Consider the following 20,277-nt stretch of genomic DNA (forward strand, 5'->3'; position numbering starts at 1 on the left):
ATTCACCAGCAACTTTGATGTGTGTTGCTTGAATTTCCAGCATCTGCAGAATTCCTCTTGCTTGACTTGAAACAGCTTCTGGACTGAGTTTTATGAAAGACGTGAAGTCGGGCGTCAGTGCAGTTGGAGCAGGTCCCATCCTCAGTTCAGCACAGAGCCGAGTAACTAGTGAGCAGAACCAGGCAGAACCTATCCTCGCCTCCCCTCCGGTCCCGACACCCTGACCTTTTCAATCTGGCGTGGCGCATAATTTGTACGAACATCAGCTCGTTCCTCGCTATCGGACCGCTCTAAGGCCTCAACCCTTCCGCCAAGATTCGGCACCTCTCCAGTTCAGACCAGGACTCTCCTCAGGGATATCACGACTCTGCTTCGACCCTGCCTCTGCCTGTGCTTGCCTCGACCATGCCTCACCTGCGCCTCCGCCATCACTCGCCCCTCCATGGTTAGCGTTAGTAAAGTGTTATTAACGAGGTGTTCAGTAGCTTTCTGTTTTGTGGTTTGCCGTTGGTAAGTAGTCGCAGGAAATTGCCCTACACCATCTTAAACTGGAAGCAATGACAGACACCGCTCCACGTACCTGTCCAAGTGCTTCTTAAATGATGCTATTGTACTCAACCGCTTCCTCTGGCAGCCCGTTCTGTACACCCACCACCCTCTCTGTGAAGGAGTTGCCCCTCAGATCCATTCTAAATCTTACCCCTCTCACCCTAAACCCGAGCCTCCTGGTTTTGGACTCCTCCCCTACCCTAGGGATGACAGAAAGGGAATATTGAGAGGGGGAGACAGAAGTATAACGGGGAAAAGAAGGAATTCCCCCCCACCCCCCCGTTCTGTTTGTATTGCCCCTTTCCCTCCATTCGCCTTTCACTCTATACTCTGCCAGCCACTAACTTTTAGATTTCGTACCAATTCTCTTCTCTGAGGTTAACGGACTCAGCTGGACCCTCTTGCCACTTAGAGGTTAAAATATGGAGGAAGAGACATTAGTCTGTTCCTTGATTGCTCCTCTCACTGAGAGATAGCGTTATCTCCAGGACAGAATGTACAAAGGAAAATCTATTGGCATTAATCCTTATTCTGCATTCCTTTACGAAGATTGAGCAGAGTGATCTGTGGATCTTGGACAGATGTACAGAAAACAGGATGCATCCCATGTCAGAATCATTGTAGAGGCTAATCAGCCCATCACCTCCATTCTCTCCAAAGCAAAATCATTGAGACTAATGCACTTCCCAGCTATTATCTTGCAGTTTACCATGTCAGATATGAAGCATACACAATAGGTACGAGACAGCTCAAACACCATCTATAAATTTGCTAATGACACAGCTATTGGCAGAATTTTGGACAGTGATGAGGAGGCGTACAGAAGTGAGATAGATCAGCTGGCTTGAGTGGTGTCACAGCAAGAACCTTGCACTCAACCTCAGGAATCAATTGTGGACTTCGTAAAGGGGAAGTCAAGGGAACACACACCAGTCCTCATTGAGGGATCAGCAGTTTCAAGTTCATGGCCGTCTCCGAAGATCTATTCTGGGCCCAATATACTGATGCAATTGCATGGAAGGCGTGACAGCAGCTATATTTCATTAGGCGTTTGAGGAGTTTCAGTGTGTCACCAAAGACACATGCAAATTTCTATACATGTACCGTGGAGAACATTCTAACCATTTGGCATAGAGGGACCACTGCACAAAATTGGAAAAGCTGCAGAAAAAGTTGCAATCTCAGCCAAAACCATCATGGGCAGTAGCTTCCCCAGCACAGAGGACACCTTCAAAAGGTGATGCCTCGAAAAGTCAACATCCGTCATTAAAGAACCCCATTACCCGGGTCATGCTCTGTTCTCATTGCTACCATAAAGTTGGTGGTACAGGAGCCTGAAGACACACACTCAACATTTCAGGAACAGCTTCTTCCCCTCTGCCATCAGATTTCCGAATGGACACTGAACCCATGAACTATTTAGCTTTTTTTTTGCTCACTTTGTGCATTACTTATTTAGTTATATATATATACTGTAAAATATTTATTTTGTAATTTCTAGTTTTCTATTATTATGCATTACAATGTACTGCTGCTGCAAAACAATAAATTTCACAACATGCTGTCTGGCAGTGATATTAAACCTGATCCTGATGCAGTTAAAAGTAACGCAGCTCATCCCACTCAAACCTCCAATGACAAGTTGATTTAAGGGTGGCGAACCCGTGGTACACGTGCCCAAGGTGGTCTGCAGTGTTGCCCTTCAACTCTTCAAACCCCACCCAAATAAAAACATAAGTAATGATTATCTTTACTGTCAAATGAAGCAGCAAATGATATTTTACAGCCCGAGAGCAGTAAGATGTTTTCCCAAGAAATGTCTCAGGCTAGGCTGGCGCAAGCTATATAGTTGCGAGAGCAGACAACTCTGAATTGTACGTTTTGAAATCCTCACGCGTCGGTATTTGGATAGTAAACAGCAGTGATATGTAGTGTAGTGGTTAGCACAACGCTTTACAGGACCAGCAACCCGGTTTCAATTCCTGCCACAACCTGTAAGGAGTTTGTGCGTTGTGACCACGTGGGTTTCCTCCTGGAGAGCTGGCTTCCCCCACAGTCCAAAGATTTTCAACGCCGGAGTCATTTTTGTGAACCTTCTTTCAACCCTCTCCAACGTCAGCACATCCTTTCTTAGCTAATGGGACCAAAAACTGCTCACAATACTCCAAGTGAGGACTCACTAGTGCTTTATAAAGTCAACATTACATCCTTGCTTTTTGTATATGCAGTTTGTTGTCTTCTGCACTCTGGTTGATCGCCTTAGTTGGTGCGGTCTTTCACCGATTCTGTTATGATTATTATTCCATAGATATACTGAGTATGTCCGGAAGAAAATGAATCTCAGAGTTGTATATGTACTTTGATAATAAATGTACTTTAAACTTTGAAAAGGAAAGGTCTAGACAATATTGTCCAAAGGCAGGCAAATGCGATTAGCTCAGGTAGGCATTGACAAGTTGGGCCAGAAGGCCTCTTTCTGTGCTGTAGTACGCTGTGACCCTTAGAGTTTTAAAAAATATTTCCCACATCTCCTTGCTAATCCTTCCGCAATTTCTCTAAATCCATTCTCCCAGCTTTTGACCCTTGAAGTACTTATTTACACTATTCATGCCCCTCATAAATTTTCCTCTCTACGAAGGAAAACAAGTCAAGTTCAAGTGTATTGTCATCAGCATACACGTCCCCAGGGTACAATTGCCATTCAAATTAGCTTTCAAACCAGCAGCTTTCTTCATAGCTACAAATTTCTCGTTCTAGCAACAGTTTTATGAATCTCCCTGCACCCCTCCAATGCAATCTCATTTAATAGTATCACGATGACCAGATGATGAATATGCAATGCTCATCAATCCTGAGGAACTGCCGAAGAAGAAGATGAAGATACTGTACTCAAACTGTGCCCTAATATTTGTTGTACACAGTTTCTGGTTCCTTAAGGTTGTCATAGTATTGGGGTAGTAATGGGGATAAACCCATTAGATTAGATTAGATTATGAGGACACTCAGTCCTCGTTTATTGTCATTTAGAAATGCATGCATTAAAAAATGATACAACGTTCCTCCAGAATGATATCACAAGAAAATCCAGAGCTGGAGTTCTTAAGGCAATCCTACGTTGAGTTCAACATTGACTGGCCACTCCTGCAACACGACTGGTGCCGAATTGTACCAGTCCCTGCCGTTCCTTTGGATTTATCAACGGCATGCAGAAGAGGAGCCTGCTGCACGGGCAACAGCTTGCTCTCCGTATCGTGCTGCCCTGGCTTGCGTGTCACGTAGACAGCTGGGACACAACATCCATGGTTGACCCTGACCAGCGGAGGGGCCCTGAATACAGTTCTTGCATAATGCCTTTGCTCTCACAAACTAAATCGAATAAAGAAGGCACGTTATAAAAATAGGAACTATGTAAGCTATACAGTCTTTTGAGTCTGATCCACCAATTAATAAGATCATGACTGATCCTGCTTCTCAGGTTTACTTTCCAACCTGATCCCTGTCCTCGAAAATCCAGAGATTCAACAATCTGTGTCTTCTCTGCACTCAGTGGCTGATACACTCAGCCTCTGGGCTTTGGAATTCAGAGACTTCACTGAGGGGTCCGCAGTGGAAAGCTTGAGCAACTTCAAGGTCCTGGCTGTCAACATCTCAGGGGATCAGTCCTGGGCCCTGCACATTGAAGTGAACACGATGAAGGCATGCCAGGAGCTATATTTCATAAGGAGCCCTCGTCTCATTGTTACCATCAGGGCGGAGGTACAGGAGCCTGAAGAGAGACACTCAGCACTTCCGGAACAATTTCTTCCTCTCTGGAATCAAATATCTGAATGGTCCATGAATCCATGAACTCTGCCTCACTATTTATTTAATTTTAATATACTTATTATAATTTATAATCATTTAAAAATATTGCACTCTATTGCTGCTGCAAAACAACAAATTTCATAATGTATTTCGATGATAATAAACCTGATTCTGATTCTAATTCAATTTAAAATGGCTAACCCATTTCCACAAGACCTTGACCCTTAGTTCGGGACTCTCCAGCCTGCCAACCTCCATTATTCTCCACTGCAGTGAGCCTGGTCAAGTCAATTCAATCTCTCCTCAGGGCAAGATTCAAGATTTCTTATTGTCATTCTCCAGTACACCGGCATAAAAGAGATCAAAATAATTGTTACTCCAGATCTGACACAGGATAAAAAATAGAATTAATATAAATACATAGGATTAGTTTACAAGACCATAAGATATAGGAGCAGAATTAGGCCATCTTGCCTGTCAAGTCTGCTCCACCATTCAATCATGGCTGATCCTTTTTCCCCCTCCTCAACCCCACTCCCCAGCTTTCTCCCCGATAAGACCATGGTCTCATGTACATAAACTGATTGTGTGTCCATAAGGTAACAAAGAAGAGTATTGAAAGGCAGAATTTGAACTGACAGTCTCCTAAGTTATTAACCCACTATGTCACACCTTGGGTTTTGATGAGGGTCACGTGCCCTTGGGAGGGGTGGGCTTTAAAGATCAGTGGGCAGGCCGCAAGAACACATCCAGTGCGAAGATGCTTACTGTGTGCCAGAGGCAAAAAAATAATTAGAAACAGTGCAAAAAAATATTTACCGTGCAAACAAATGGCAAAATAACAAAAAATACAAAAGAACAAGTACAGATATATAACATCAAACTTTTAGGACTGCTTTGCCAAACCATTAGTCTGAAGTAACACTCCTCAGCTTAGCACACCCTCTCTCCCTTCCCCACATACACCAAACTCTGCCTTCCAAGTCAGGATCTCCTTACCGTAGGAGAAAGGATATGGGCCATTCTTTGGAATGTGGGGGCAGTTGTTACCATGAGCCTGAACAATTACACAAAATCCAAAACACGGCATTTCCCATCCTTCTTCACAATCACAAATGTCCAGAAATGCATTTGCACAACAAAATCGATCAATAACTAACCATTTTCCAGGAGTCACCCCCGCCCACCCCCAAATCTAGCTCTTCCACTGAGCCAGCACAGAGCACGTGCGGCCAGAAACAGGCACCTTTTTTAAGACAGCCCACCCCATCAGTTGGCTCCCCTTCCTGAAAATGGAGGCAACGACAAGCAGGACGCGGAGGCGTCAAAAAATGCCTCTGTCCTGGAGCGTGCACAAGTGACCACGCTGTGCGTGTGCATAACGTGAGCACCGCCAGACAGGGATAATGAGAATTACGGGGCTACTGGGAGGGTAGGGGTTGAAGAAAGAAATTACTTGTGGCAGACTCGTTCTGTTGCACACCACTATTCTGACTGCACTGAGGTACACAGTGCACTGGGTCTACGATATACTTCTCCTTACACAGATAAGCTGGACTTTGTGTTACTGTATGCCCATGATATTGTTCCGAGTGATTTTTTTTTCACTTTCCTCATGAGTCATATCTCATGCCGAACTGATGATTCATCAGGCTGTTTGTCTGCATCTTTCCTGAGTTACAGGACTGTGAACGGAAGGGAAAAGTTATATTTGTGTAATGTCTTTCACAGCCTTGGAACATCTCAAAACATTTCCTCGGCTCCTCTTGTCCCTGATGTAATATGTGAAATGTGGCTGTGGATTTTCACGCTGTGGGCTCCCAATGTTGCTAAGTGAGAGATCCCCTTCACCTCCACAATAGTGTGTGACCAGGTCATAAATATTGGCCATGGTACCGAGAAGGCCTCGGGAAGGGCATGGAGGGCTATGGTCAGATGCAAGTCGATGAAACTAGGTAGGATAATATTTTAGCATGGACTAGATAGCCAAAGGGGTCTGCTACTATGCTGTAGTTCTATGACTCTATAAGACCATCCCTCACCCTCTCCAAAACAATAACTGGTATCTTTTACCTCAATGTGCAGACCTCAGTTCAATGTCTCCTTCATACCAGAATAGCACAACATTTCCTTGGCATCTCGCCGGGAGGGTGTCAGTCTAACAGACAGTGGAGAGTGAGGGTTCACAAGAAATTAATATTGGATTCGGAATATCATACCTTTTGGTTTCAAACTGAGCTCTGTTCTATCGAACTCCCCACCATTGAGCACATCTACATGGAGCGTTGTCGCGGGAAAGTAGCATCCATCATCAGGGACCCCCACCACCCAGGCCATGCTCTCTTCTCACTTCTGCCATCAGGAAGAAGGTACAGGAGCCTCAGAACTCACACCACCAGGTTCAGGAACAGTTATTACCCCTCACTATCAGGTCTTGAACCAGAGGAGATAACTTCAGTCAACTTCACTTGCCCCATCACTGAACCATCCCCACAATCTATGGGCTCTCTTTCAAAGACTCTACATCTCACATTCTCAATATTTATTGCTTATTTATTTATCATCATTATTTCTTTCTTTTTGTATTTGCATAGTTTTGTTATCTTTTGCTTACTGGTTGGACACCCAAGTTGGTGTGATCTTTCATTGATTCTGTTATGGTTATTATTCTATGAATGGATTTATTGAGTATGCCTGCAAGAAAATTAATCTTAGGGTTGTATATGGTGATATATATGTACTTTGATAATAAATTTACTTTAAACTTTGAACTTTGAATTCAACTGGTGGTGTGGTCTCCGTTCAGGATAGTAGCAGAAGGTCAAATCATCACCAAGATTCAGGATTCAAGTTTACTTGTCACGTCTACATCGAAATGTACAGTGAAATGCGTCGTTTGGGTTAACGACCCACACACCCGAGGGTGTGCTGCGGGGCAGCCTGCAAGTGTTGCCACACAGTCCGGCGCCAACAGACCATACCCGCAATGCTCGGCAGGGCGGCACAGAACATAACAATCAACAAAACAACAATGGTCAACAAGTTGGATAGTCTGTGCTCAGGTCCTTACACTTGTGTGGCTGGCGGTGTTTATACAGGAGAGCCAGTCAGGGGCAAGGCTTGAACTGTGATATCCTCTGCCGCTGGCCCGTTCCACTCAGCAATGGTGGTCACTTGATCAGCTCATCAATTCTCTGGTCTCTTACCTTTTACACTTGACTCATCTCTTTAACTCCACCACTGACAACAGTGCCTTCTGCTCCCAAGGCCCCAAGTTCTGGAGTTCCATCCCTAAATTCTCGCCACCTCTCAATCCCCATTTGAACCCATCCCGTTGACGTCAAGGTCCCATCATTAGACCAGTTTTTGTGAAGGGTTTCAGCTGTTCCACTCTGAGGGCAGCACGGCAGCGTAGCAATTAACGCAACCACCTCACAGCGCCAATGATCCCCGATCGCGACTCAGGAGACTGTGACCGCGTGGTTTTCCTCGGGGGGGCTCTGCTTTCCTCCCAGAGACCAAAGACCTGCGGTTAGGGTTTAGTGAGTTCTGGGCATGTGAGGTTGGCGCCAGACGTGCGGCCATCCTTGCAGGCAGCTCGGCACAGTCCTCGGATCATGTTGGCCATAGAGTCACGGAAAAGCACAGCACAGAAGCAAGCCTTTTGGCCCATCTAGTCTGTACTGAACCATTTAAACCACCTACGTCCTTCGACCTGCACTGGGACCATAGCCCTCCATACCCCTTACTTTCCAAACTTCTCTTAAACATTGAAATCAAGCCTGCATGCACCAACTGTGCTGGCAGCTCATTCCACACTCTGATGACCCTCTGAGAGAAGAAATTTCCCCTCGTGTTCCCCTTAAACTTTTCACCTTCTGCCCTTAACCCATGACCTCTGGTTGTAGACCCACCCAACCTCAGTGGAAAAAAGTCTGCTTGCATTTACCATATCTAAACCCCTCATAATTCTGTATACCTCTATCAAATCTCCCCTCAATCTTCTATGTTCTAAGCAATAGAATCCTAAACCGTTCAATCTTTCCTTATAACTCAGCAACATCTTTGTAAATTTGCTCTGCGCTCTTTCAACCTTATTTACACCTTTCCTGTAGGTAGGTGATCAAAACTGCACAGATTCCTCTTCTCTAGCCCTTTACCTTTCCCACCCACCTGGCTTCACCTTTCACTTTCCAGCCAGCCTCTTTCCCCTCTCCTCCCCACCTTTTAATTCAGGCACCTTCGCCCACCCCACCAGTCCTGAAGAAGGGTCTCAGCCCCAAAATGTCGACTGTTTACTCTTTTCCACAGATGCTGCCTGACCTGCCGAGTTCCTCCAGCATTGCGTGTGTTGCTGCCCTGGACCTGCAGCGTCAGGAGGCTTTCTCGTGTTTGTAAATATTTAAGCAGTTTTTAAGCACTGTGCCCCTGCAATTCAAATGTGCACACAGTTGTTTGAAATCATAGATGTGAATGGAATTTGGAATTCCAGAACATTCCAGAGAAAATGGGTAACAGACTTCTTTCCTGTGACGATTTGAAATTTTTCCTTCATACACAAATATGGTAAAAGGGCCACAGAATACGTGCACTGTGAGAAAGGCCGCTGGGGATTGAAAACTACAACCCACTTGCATTAACTCTGGCTTGGATGGTCGCACGCCCGGCTGAGAAAGGAGGAGGGATGGTCATGGGGGCTAGCCAACCCACCCCATAAAAACCCAGAGCTACAGAAACGCCAATAGAAGTTCCAAAGACCTCATCACTGAGAGAGGAAGGAGAAGATTGGCTATACCTGGGATAACTTAAAAGACGAGCTGCTGATGGTGGCCTTTGCCCCAGTCGCTAAGCTAAGCTCATTTACATTCCACGTATCCTCTGGTTAAATCATTACCCTCCTCTCCCTAGTTAGAGCCCTCCTGTACGCCTGGAACGTCGTCTCCACACCCCACTGCCCACGGGAGGACTGCAGTGAGGAGGAGTCTGTGACCCACCTCTTCGCACACTGTCAGTTCGCAAAGAGGGTGTGGAGGAGGGTGGACGGGCTAATGTCACGTTTCATCCCCAGCAGCTGCGTAACAGAGGACTCTCTGATCTACGGGCTGTTCCCGGGTACGCACACAGAGACCAACATCCGGTGCTGCTGGCAGGTCATCAACTCGGTGAAAGACGCCCTTTGGTCGGCCCGAAACTTGATGATCTACCAGCACATGGAGATGTCCGTGGGAGAATGCTGCCGACTGACACATTCTCGGCTGCAGGAGTACGTGCTGAGGGACGCACTGAAACTCGGTGCAGCCACCACAAGGGCCCGGTGGGGAAGGACCACAGTATAGGTTTCTCCACCCGTGGGAGCGGGAGGGGTCGGGGGCGGGGAGTATACCCCTCAACAATGATGTGGTAAGCTGAACACATAGGTGGCCATAAGCATGGATATGTACTGACTATAATGGGAACATATGTAAAGGAAGGGAAGTTATCGAATGGTGTATTGTATATAATTATATTTTTGAAAGTATATTTTGAAATTTAAAAAAATTACCCTCCTCTCCTCAGGCCTCTTTCCACACTCACTCCATCACCCCTCAGATTCAGTCTCTGTATTTCTATAAGGCGGTCTGCATCATCCACCACTCTTTCAATCCTACTGCCTCTCCGTCTCTCTTTCCGTTGTACTTTGCTTTCTGTCTCCTCAAAGTCAAGGTGCAAAGTAAATTTATTAACGAAGTACGTATACCCTGCACAACCTTGAGATCCGTCTTCTTGCAGGCACAAGGTTGGATGGGACGACAACCAGAGGTCATGCGTTAAGGGTGAAAGGTGGCATGTTCGAGGGGAACATGAGGGGAAAGTCCTTCACTTAGTGTGTTGTGAGAGCGTGGATCGAGCTGTCAGCTGCGAGCTTGATTTCAATATTTAAGAGAAGTTTGGATAGTTACATGGATGGTAGGGGTATGGAAGGCTACGGTCTTGGTGCAGGTCAATGGGAGTAAGCAGTTTAAATGGTTTCAGCATGGATTAGAGGGGCCAAATGGCTTGTTTCTGTGCTGTACTTTTCTATTAATAGACATTCGTTAGACTCATGAAACCATGAATTTGCACCTTGGAAGGTTTCCAGGGCGCAGGCCTGGGCAAGGTTGTATGGAAGACCAGCAGTTGCCCATGCTGCAAGTCTCCCCTCTCCACGACACCGTATAACCATATAACCATATAACAATTACAGCACGGAAACAGGCCATCTCGGCCCTTCTAGTCCGTGCCGAACTCTTACCCTATCCTATTCCCACCGACCTGCACTCAGCCCATAACCCTCCATTCCTTTCCTGTCCATATACCTATCCAATTTAACTTTAAATGACAACATCGAACCTGCCTCAACCACTTCTGCTGGAAGCTCGTTCCACACAGCTACCACTCTCTGAGTAAAGAAGTTCCCCTCATGTTATCCCTAAACTTTTGTCCTCTAATTCTCAACCCATGCCCTCTTGTTTGAATCTTCCCCACTCTCAATGGAAAAAGTCTAACCACGTCAACTCTATCAATCCCCCTCATAATTTTAAACATCTCTGTCAAGTCTCCCCTCAACCTTCTACGCTCCAAAGAATAAAGACCTAACTTGTTCAACCTTTCTCTGTAACTTAGGAGATGAAACCCAGGCAACACTTTAGTAAACCTCCTCTGTACTCTCTCAATTTTATTGACATCTTACCTATAATTCGGTGACCGGAACTATACACAATACTCCAGATTTGGCCTTACCAATGCCTTATAAAAATTCAACATTACATCTCAACTCCTATACTCAATGCTCTGATTAATAAAGGCCAGCAAACCAAAAGCTTTCTTCACCACCCTATCCACATGAGATTCCATCTTCAGGGAACTATGTACCATTACTCCTGGATCCCTCTGTTCTAAAGCATTCTTTAATGCCCTACCATTTACCATGTATGCCCTATTTTGATTAGTTCTACCAAAATGTAGCACCTCACATTTTTCAGCATTAAACTCCATCTGCCATCTTTCAGCCCACTCTTCTAATTGTCCTAAATCTCTCTGCAAGTTTTGAAAACCTACTTCATCATCCACAACACCACCTATCTTATTATGATCTGCATACTTACTAATCCAATTTACCACTCCATCATCCAGATCATTAATATATATTACAAACAACATTGCACCCAGTACAGATCCCTGAGGCACACTGCTAGTCATCGGCCTCCAATCTGACACACAGTTATCCACCACTACTCTCTGGCGTCTCCCATCCATTTTACTACTTCTATATTAATGCGTAACGATTGAACCTTCCTAACTAACCTTCCGTGTGGAACCTTGTCAAAGGTCTTATTGAAGTCCATATAGACAACATCCACCGTTTTACCCTCGTCCACCGATGCTGTCCAAGGGAAGGGCATTAGGACCCATACAGCTTGGCACCAGTGTCGTCACAGACCAATGTGTGGTTAAGTGCCTTGTTCAAGGACACACACACTGCGTCAGCCAAGGGTCGAACTAGCGACCTTTAAATCACTAGACAAACGCCTTAACCACTTGGCCACGCACCAACACACTTTTCTATGACTATGCTTCTAAAGACACAATAAAATCCATGAAAAACATCCCACACAACAGAGACAAACCAGCACCCCAAGGCCTCCACTGGTTGGGGTGGACCCTGGATATTACATCGTAGCTGTCTCTGTGATACGCAGCCCAGGACGGTACAATATGCAGAGCAAGCTGCTGATACGCAGCCCAGGACAGTACAATATGCAGAGCAAGCTGTTGATACGCGGCCCAGGACAGTACAATATGCAGAGCAAGCTGCTGATACGCGGCCCAGGACAGTACGATATGCAGAGCAAGCTGTTGATACGCGGCCCAGGACAGTACGATATGCAGAGCAAGCTGCTGATACGCAGCCCAGGACAGTACGATATGCAGAGCAAGCTGCTGATACGCGGCCCAGGACAGTACGATATGCAGAGCAAGCTGTTGATACGCGGCCCAGGACAGTACGATATGCAGAGCAAGCTGTTGCCCATACTGCAGACTCCCCCTCTCCACACAGCTGATGAGTCCAAAGGAACAGTGGAGACCGATACAGTTTAGCACCAGTGACGTTGCAGGAGTTGTCAGTCAGCACTAACTCAACATTGGACTGCTTTAGGGACAGCAGCTCCCGAATTTTCCTCAGGGTTTACTCCCAAAGCCTTCCCCATGACATCCAATGTGTAAAAGAGGACAAATGCTGCTCTTTACACTTTACAAATGGTCCTTCATTCATTGTACTGCAGACCACCACCCATCACTGACACACAGTCACACCTCACACTTCCCCCATTGCTCTTCACATTACCCTCTCCATTGTCACCCCTACCTTCTCTCCATATCACACCTCACACTCTCTCATCTCCACGTTCTCCTTCGTTCACACTCCTGCCATCACTCTTCCCAGCACCCTTTCCTTCCCATTAAACCTCACATTTTTTTGATGTTGTGGTGTTCGCCGAGCTTGGCAATTAGCTTGCAGACCTTTCATCACCAGTCCAGGTGACATCCTCAGCACGCAGTTCTTGGCGTTTCTCTCTCTGGGAGTGCTCACATTAATATAGGCCCCCGATCGCTTGCTTTGGTCCTGATTGGCTACCCCTTCAGTTGACCTTTGAATTCTATTGGCTCACATTCTTTTGGCTCTTAGGGGTTCACAGAAGCACCTATTTCAATAAGTTTGTTTATGGATTTATCAGAAGAGAAATGCACTTCTAAAAATTCAGGCTTGCCTGTGCTAGAACCTCTACAATGTCCCTGCAGATGTCTCAGTACATGAAGACCACTTTAACAGGGACACCACAAAGGTTTGAATGGCCACTGGTCCTTACACTACCTCAGGTGCCCAAAGCTTGTTCCAAGTTCAAATTGAAGTTCAACTGTCATACATCCATACATGAATACCCATGAATACAGCCAAATGAAACAGCATTTCTCCAGGACCAAGGTCCTAAACACAGTACCAACAGTCACACACAGCACAAGGCACGTATAAGATAGCAGTAAACGTACAGTCACACACACACAAAAAATATATAATGTAGCCCAAAGTCCCAGAGGGACCTGTCTCACAGATAGATTGGATATGAATGTTGTCAGCAAGAACGAGCCCTCTGCAGTCTGCAGATGCACGCACACATTCAATCCAGCTTGTCTTCCACAGAGCGAACACGGCAGGAGGGTAGCACCAACCGAGGGGCCTGCCCCCAATTCAGCATGGACGCCACGCCGCACCACCTCCGGTGTTTCCGCTCCCGGCAGCTGCAACAGGCGACACTGAGGCTTGAGGCCTAGTCCACGCTACAACTGAGACCACGCATCTCCCCCGCCATTGGTCTTGCCAATAGACCAGTGAACCAGACTTCTCCATAGATGCTGCCTGACCTGCTGAGTTCCTCCAGCATGCTGTGTGTATTCTTCTGGATTTCCGGCATCTACAGAACCTCTTCTGTTAGAGAAACACAAGTCTATTTTTTATGTTGGAATTTCTTATGTACCTGGTGTGTCAAATATGGTTGATCAGTGATGGGGAGGAAACTCAGAGAAAGTGCATCGTTTCACAGTTTTTTTTCTCTTCCTTTTAGGTTAACGAACTCACTATGGGCCAAAACTGCCTTCAGTGTATGAAATACTTGTTATTCATCTTCAACCTTATCTTTTGGGTAAGTTACGTTTGATTTCCAGTGAATTCAATGTTTATCCGGGTGAACGGAACTTCTTCCTCAGTAAGAAGCCTGGCGGTTAGGGTAATGCTCTTACTGCGCCAGTGACCCATGTTCAGTTCTGCCACTATCCGAAAGGAGCTTCTCCCCACCTCTGTGTAGGTTTCCTCCGGGTTCTTCGGTTTCCTCCCACATTCCAAAGACTTACGGGTTGGAAGGTTAATCATTCACATGGGGGTGTAATTGGATGGCGGGGGCTCGTTGGGCCGGAAAAGCCTGTTGCCAGGCTGTATCTCTCAATAAATTAAAAAACAAATAAATAAATAGGCCTCTGAGATCATTTGGGCTGCTGAGACTTTGAGTAGCTTCAGCTACAGTAGATTCTGTGTGAGTAGTCCCACCAGAGGTGGGTTTTGCCCCCATACCCTCTAAAGCAGTGGTCCCCAACCTCCGGGCTGTGGACCGATACCGGGCCGCAAAGCGTGCAGCGGTGGCCGGAACACACCCAGCACATCTTTAAGGAAAAAGCAGAAATAAACAAGCTAATTGATTAGGTGCCGCCCGGCACGTAAATGTTGGCCCAGATGAGAGGCGATTGCCAATTTCACTTGCTCTACGCAATCGGCAATCGCCTCTGATCTGGGCTGACATTTACGTGCCGGGCAGCACCTAATTAATTAGCTTGTTTATTTCGGCTTCTTTCTTAAAGATGTGCTGGGTGTGTCCTGGCTACCGCTGTACCCTTGCAGGTTTCGCGGCCCGGTATCGGTCCGCAGCCCGGAGGTTGGGGACCACTGCTCTAAAGGTTAGATTGAAACTCATCGTCACCATAATGTGCCCTGCCATATGTCATGGGTAATCACGGTCTTCCATCTGTCTTTAATCTGAGAAGTCCTAATAAGCTCTTCAAAACTTTTGCCTGTCCATCGCTGGATGTAACTCATGACTGTCATGCACAGTGGACAGCGACTTTTTCTTCCATCAGTTTTTCCTGTCACTGCAAGATGTTCGTACTTCTCTTTCCTCAGTACATGTCCCAGAAGTTCCGGCTGCTGTTTCCTGGTCGATGATACCAGCTCTCTTATTCCGGCTTTTTTCAACACTTCCCCATTTCAACACTGTCCTTCCTCGATATGAGATCATAAGATATAGGAGCAGAATTAGGCCATTTGATTGGGTCAGCACAACATGGTGGGCTGAAGGGCCTGTAATGTGCTGTACTATTCTACATTGACCCATTGAGTCTGTTCTGCCATTTCAGCATGGCCGATCCAATTTTCCCTCTCAGCCTCAATCCCTTGCCTTCTCTCCATATCCCTTCATGCCCTAACTAACTAATCTATGAAGCCCTCAACACTCTCTGCGGACCTCAGTCTCTTGGGAGTTCCCCCCTCCTGAGTATAGGTGGTACAACTCATTACAGAGAAGGTTCAGATCCTGCAAAGATGGGCTGAACACTCTGAAGCCGTCCTCAACCGACCGTCATCTGTTAACGATGAGGCGATAGACAGGATTCCCCAGGTCGACATCAACAGCGCCATGGATGACCCACCGGTAGTAGCCGAAGTCACGAAAGCTGTCAGCCAGCTATCCAGTGGCAAAGCCCCAGGGGCAGACGTCATACCTGCAGAGATCTACAGATCCGGTGGTCCTGTACTTATAGAGAAGCTCACTGAGTTGTTCCAGTCTTTTTGGAAGCAAGGATCCATTCCTCAGGAACTCAAAGATGCATCTATCATACACCTCTACAAGAGGAAGGGCAATCGACAAGTATGCGACAACCACCGAGGAATCTTGCTGCTCTTCATCGCAGGAAAAACCCTTGCAAGAGTCCTGCTAAATCGTCTGGTCACTCATCTGGAGCTGGACCTGTTGCCAGAGTCAAAGTGTGGCTTTCGCAAAGGTCGTGGGACAATTGACATGATTTTTGCCGCTTGCCAACTTCAGGAGAAGTGTCAGGAGCAGAATCGCAACCTCTACACAACTTTTGTTGACCTCACGAAAGCTTTCGACACTGGCTGCCGACAAGGCCTGTGGAGGATCATGTCAAAGTTCAGCTGCCCCGCCAAAGTCATTCAGATGGTACGCCAGTTCCATGATGGCATGATGGCCAGAGTGCTGGATGGCGGAGAATCCTCTGAGGCGTTCCCAGTCACCAATGGCGTCAAACAGGGCTGTGTGCTCGCACCCACACTGTTCAGCATGATGTTTACTGCCATGCTGAATGATGCCTTCCAGGACAGTGATGCTGGAATCAGTCTCAAGTACAGAGTGGATGGGAAGCTCTTCAACCTGAGAAGACTTCAAACTATCACCAATGTGAAGGAGACTGTTCTGAGAGACTTCCTCTTTGCCGATGACTGTGCCCTGTATGCTGGCTCGGAGCCGGAGATGCAAGTCAATACGAACAAATTCTCCACAGCTTGTGACAACTCTGGACTCACCATCAACATCAAAAAGACCGAAGTCACACACCAGCCTGCCCCTCATGCACCGTACACAGAACCCAAAATCACTGTCAAAGGACAGAAACTACAGGCGATGGACCAGTTTACTTACCTTGGCAGCACCCTCTCCCGCGCAGTAACTACTGATACAGAAGTTAACTGCAGAATAGCAAAGGCAAGTTCTGCTTTCAGTAGACCGCTCTCCACTGTATGGGAACGTCGAGGATTCAGTCCAGCAACAAAACTGAAGGTCTACAGAGCCGTGGTACTCACTACCCTCCTGTATGCCTGTGAAACATGGACTGTGTATCGAAGGCATGCAAGACAGCCCAACCATTTCCACATGACTTGTCTTCGCAGAATATTAGGCATCAGATGGCAAAACAAAGTACCAGACACTGAAGTTCTCTCTAGAACAAGTCTACCATCAGTCTGCACACCGCTGATGAGAGCACAGACCCGGTGGGCAGGTCATGCCATCCGCATGCCAGACGAGTGCATACCAAAGCAGCTCCTTTTTGGAGAACTCTCTGCTGGAAGACACTCGCATGGAGGGCAGAAGAAACGTTACAAAGACACACAAAAGGCCTCCCTGAAGTCGCTTGACATAGACACGACATAGAACACAGGCCACCTGGGAATCACTGGCACAAAACCGCCCTACCTGGCGCGGCCTCATCCACAAGGGCTGTCAAGCTTACCAAGCAAGGCTCATTGCTGAAGCACAACATAAGCGCGAGCTGCGCAAGTCCAGAGCCACGAGCGCAACAACTGCAGTGCCGACACATACCTGCCCAACATATGCCAGGACATTCCGTGCCCGAATTGGCCTGACCAGTCATCTTCGGACACATCGCATCCAGTCTCAAAGTGACTAACGATGTCGAGGTCTTCATCGACGACGATGGATGAACAACAATCAAGAATCTATCAAACTCTGCCATAAAGATACCTAATGACTTGGCTTCTGCAGCTGCTCGTGGCAATGAATTCCACAGATTCACCACTCTCTGGCTAAAGAATATTTTCATTATTCTTCTTAAGAAAACACATTTCTGCAGCTTTGAGTCTTCCCTCATTTTGCTCTGATATCGTCCAACATTCGCTTCCAGGTGTTAGTGTGGAATGAAAGTAGCACCGTAACACTCTGAGTTTCATACCCAGAGAAACTGAAACTACCCACTTCTAAATCAAAACTTTGCACACAGGCTGTCCTACCTGTCACAGTCAGGGTCTACAATGAGACTTACACCTGACCTGCAGCTGTTAGATTCACTGGTTGGCAATTACAACCTGACCCTCAACAGCCAGCCAAACAATTTACGTCAACAGCGTGATTGAGGAGCTGAAATACAACATTTTCAAGTTGTTTGATGATACCTAACTAAGTAGGAATACTAGTAATGACAAGGATGTTTGCTTATTTACTGCCCGCTATGTGGCTGGCATTTAGGGCAGCAATGAAGATCCTCCATCTCTAGTGGTGTTCAGGGCTTCCTTCATCGTGTCAGTGGATTCCTGTCGGTTTTCACTACTGTCACTCATGAAAGTCCCAGGTGGAGACTCAGGAATACCGTCGCACTCAGATGTAGAAAGATTCTTCATTGCTCTTTCCATAACAATTTTGTTTTACCAGTCAGGGTTGTTAGCCCTGAGATGAACACCCAAACCTCAAGGACCGGTGGACCGCTCTCAGTCTGTCCTCTACCCTTTGACCTGTTTGGCATGGGTGACCCTGCCAAGAGCCAAAGCATTAAAGCCCTGACTCCAGCCAGCGTAGCTCTCCGGGTCATTGAGGCATGAAAGCCTCCAAGCCCAACGACAAAGTTGTGGTCGTCTTCAAGAGATATATAAGGATGCAAAGGGAATTTAAGCCAGGGGTTCCCAACCTTTTGTTATGATGTGGACCGATGCCATTACCAAGGGGTCCATAGACCCCAGGTTGGGAACCCCTGGTTTCAAAGAAACTTGGACAAGTTAAGGAACTGTGCAACAGTGTATTGTGGAAACTGTGAAGTCCCTCATTTTGGTTGAATATAAAAATTGCTGATTCTGCTCAGGGCACCACAGCGGCCTAGTGGTTAGCGTGACGCTGTTACAGCTGAAGTTCAGAGTTCAATCCCAGCGCTGTTTGTAAGAAAGCTTTTATGTCCTTCCTGTGGAATGCGTGGGTTTCCTCTGGGCTCCAGTTTGCTCCAACTGCAGACGTACTGGTGGGTAGGTTAACTGGTCATTGTAAATTGTCCTGTGATCAGGCTAGGGTTAATTAGGTGGGTTGCTGGGCAGTGCGGCTTGAAGGGCCTGGGGTGCTGCATCTCTAAGTAATAAAATATTGACGTTCCGGAAGCTAATTGTCCTTGTACAGGTGCGGAAGGCAAATGACTTCCATGCAAGACAATTTGAATATAAGAATAAAGATACCTTGTACAATAATGCAGGACCATGGTGAACCCACACCTGTAGTACTGTACTGAGTCTACTTTCCCAGTGGTTGATATTCTTGCCGTTGATGGAATACAACAAAGATTCACCAAGCTAGGTCCTAAGATAAGGACAGTCCTTGGTTCTCTGGATGTGAGAATGAGAGGTGACCTCATAGAAATGTCCAACGTGTGGGACTCCACTGGATGTGGGGAGGACTTGTTTATTCATTTATTGGGATACAGAGCAGAACAGGCCCCTCCGACTTTTGAACCTCTATCCAGCAAACCCCCTATTTAATCCTGGCTTACTCATTGGACAATTTACAGTGGCCAATTAACCTACCAACCAGTAGGTCTTTGGACTGTGAGAGGAAACACTTGTTACTTTCTCACTTATTTGGACCCTAGTGGACAACAGGCCATTGATGACCTCCCACCTTCATCGTCCAAAGTCGATGGTATGGTTGGAGCTCGTCAACGCTTCTGCAATCCATTGTATCAACTGTATAGGGATTGGCCTGTACAGCCATTGGCCGACCTTCCCCTTTTCTACCTCTCACGACAGGAACATAGGGCTGGACTTTGAGAGGCCATTATAATTGTTGAATGTTGTTTTTTTTTTGATGCATGTTACTCCCTAACCGACAGCTCACAGCAAATTCCTAATACATGTAAATGTATTCAGTGAATAAAGTCGATCTTTGATTAACATTCCCATGACTTGCCAGCAATACATCCATATGCGTCTAAATTTTTCCTATCCATGTACCTGTCCGACTGTCATTTAAATGTGATTATTGTAGCAGCCTCAGCCACTTCCTCTGACAGATCGTTTCCTCTGCACAAATGAAGTTGTCCCTCAGGTCCCTTTTATATCTTGACCCCCCTCATCTAGAAACCTGTGCCTTCTCATTTTTGATTCCCTTTCCCAGATTTGATACCACAGGGTGCCAGTTAATGTATCAAAATTAATTTAATATTTAGAGGTACAGATCAGGCCCTGCCGACCCAGCAGCCCCTTGATTTAACCCTAGCCTACTCACAGGACAATTTACAATGACCAATTAACCTACTAACCCGTACGTCTTTGGAATGGGGAGGAAACCGTAGCTCCTCAGTGGTGAGAGAGAGCCCGTCTGAGATACCAAAGTGCTGGGCTATGGACTGCAGTTTTTGATGGACTCTACATCAAGGTCTCTTTGGGGGGGCTTTTGTTCTTGCTTGCATGGTGAGGGGGGGGTGCTTTTATTGGTGCGTGTGGTGGGAGGAGAAGGGTTGATGCCTCTGCTGCTGCTTGTGCATGTGAGTGGGGGGTGCTTTGGGTTTCTGATGTTA

The 20,277-nt window shown here is 46.5% G+C and overlaps 1 protein-coding gene across 2 annotated transcripts in view; it reads left to right on the forward strand.

Annotated features, from left to right (window-relative positions):
- The window catches only part of LOC140204753 (tetraspanin-4-like), a 76,326-nt gene that overhangs the window by 30,784 nt on the left and 25,265 nt on the right, over positions 1-20,277 (forward strand). For both annotated transcript variants that reach the window (XM_072271513.1, XM_072271512.1), the window contains exon 2: positions 13,995-14,072. In XM_072271513.1, coding sequence (XP_072127614.1) covers positions 14,010-14,072 — 63 coding nt within the window. In that variant the 5' untranslated portion in view covers positions 13,995-14,009. The remainder of the gene's footprint in view (positions 1-13,994; positions 14,073-20,277) is intronic.

The sequence above is a fragment of the Mobula birostris genome, chromosome 11, assembly GCF_030028105.1.
Source record: "Mobula birostris isolate sMobBir1 chromosome 11, sMobBir1.hap1, whole genome shotgun sequence".
Lineage (NCBI taxonomy): Eukaryota > Metazoa > Chordata > Chondrichthyes > Myliobatiformes > Myliobatidae > Mobula > Mobula birostris.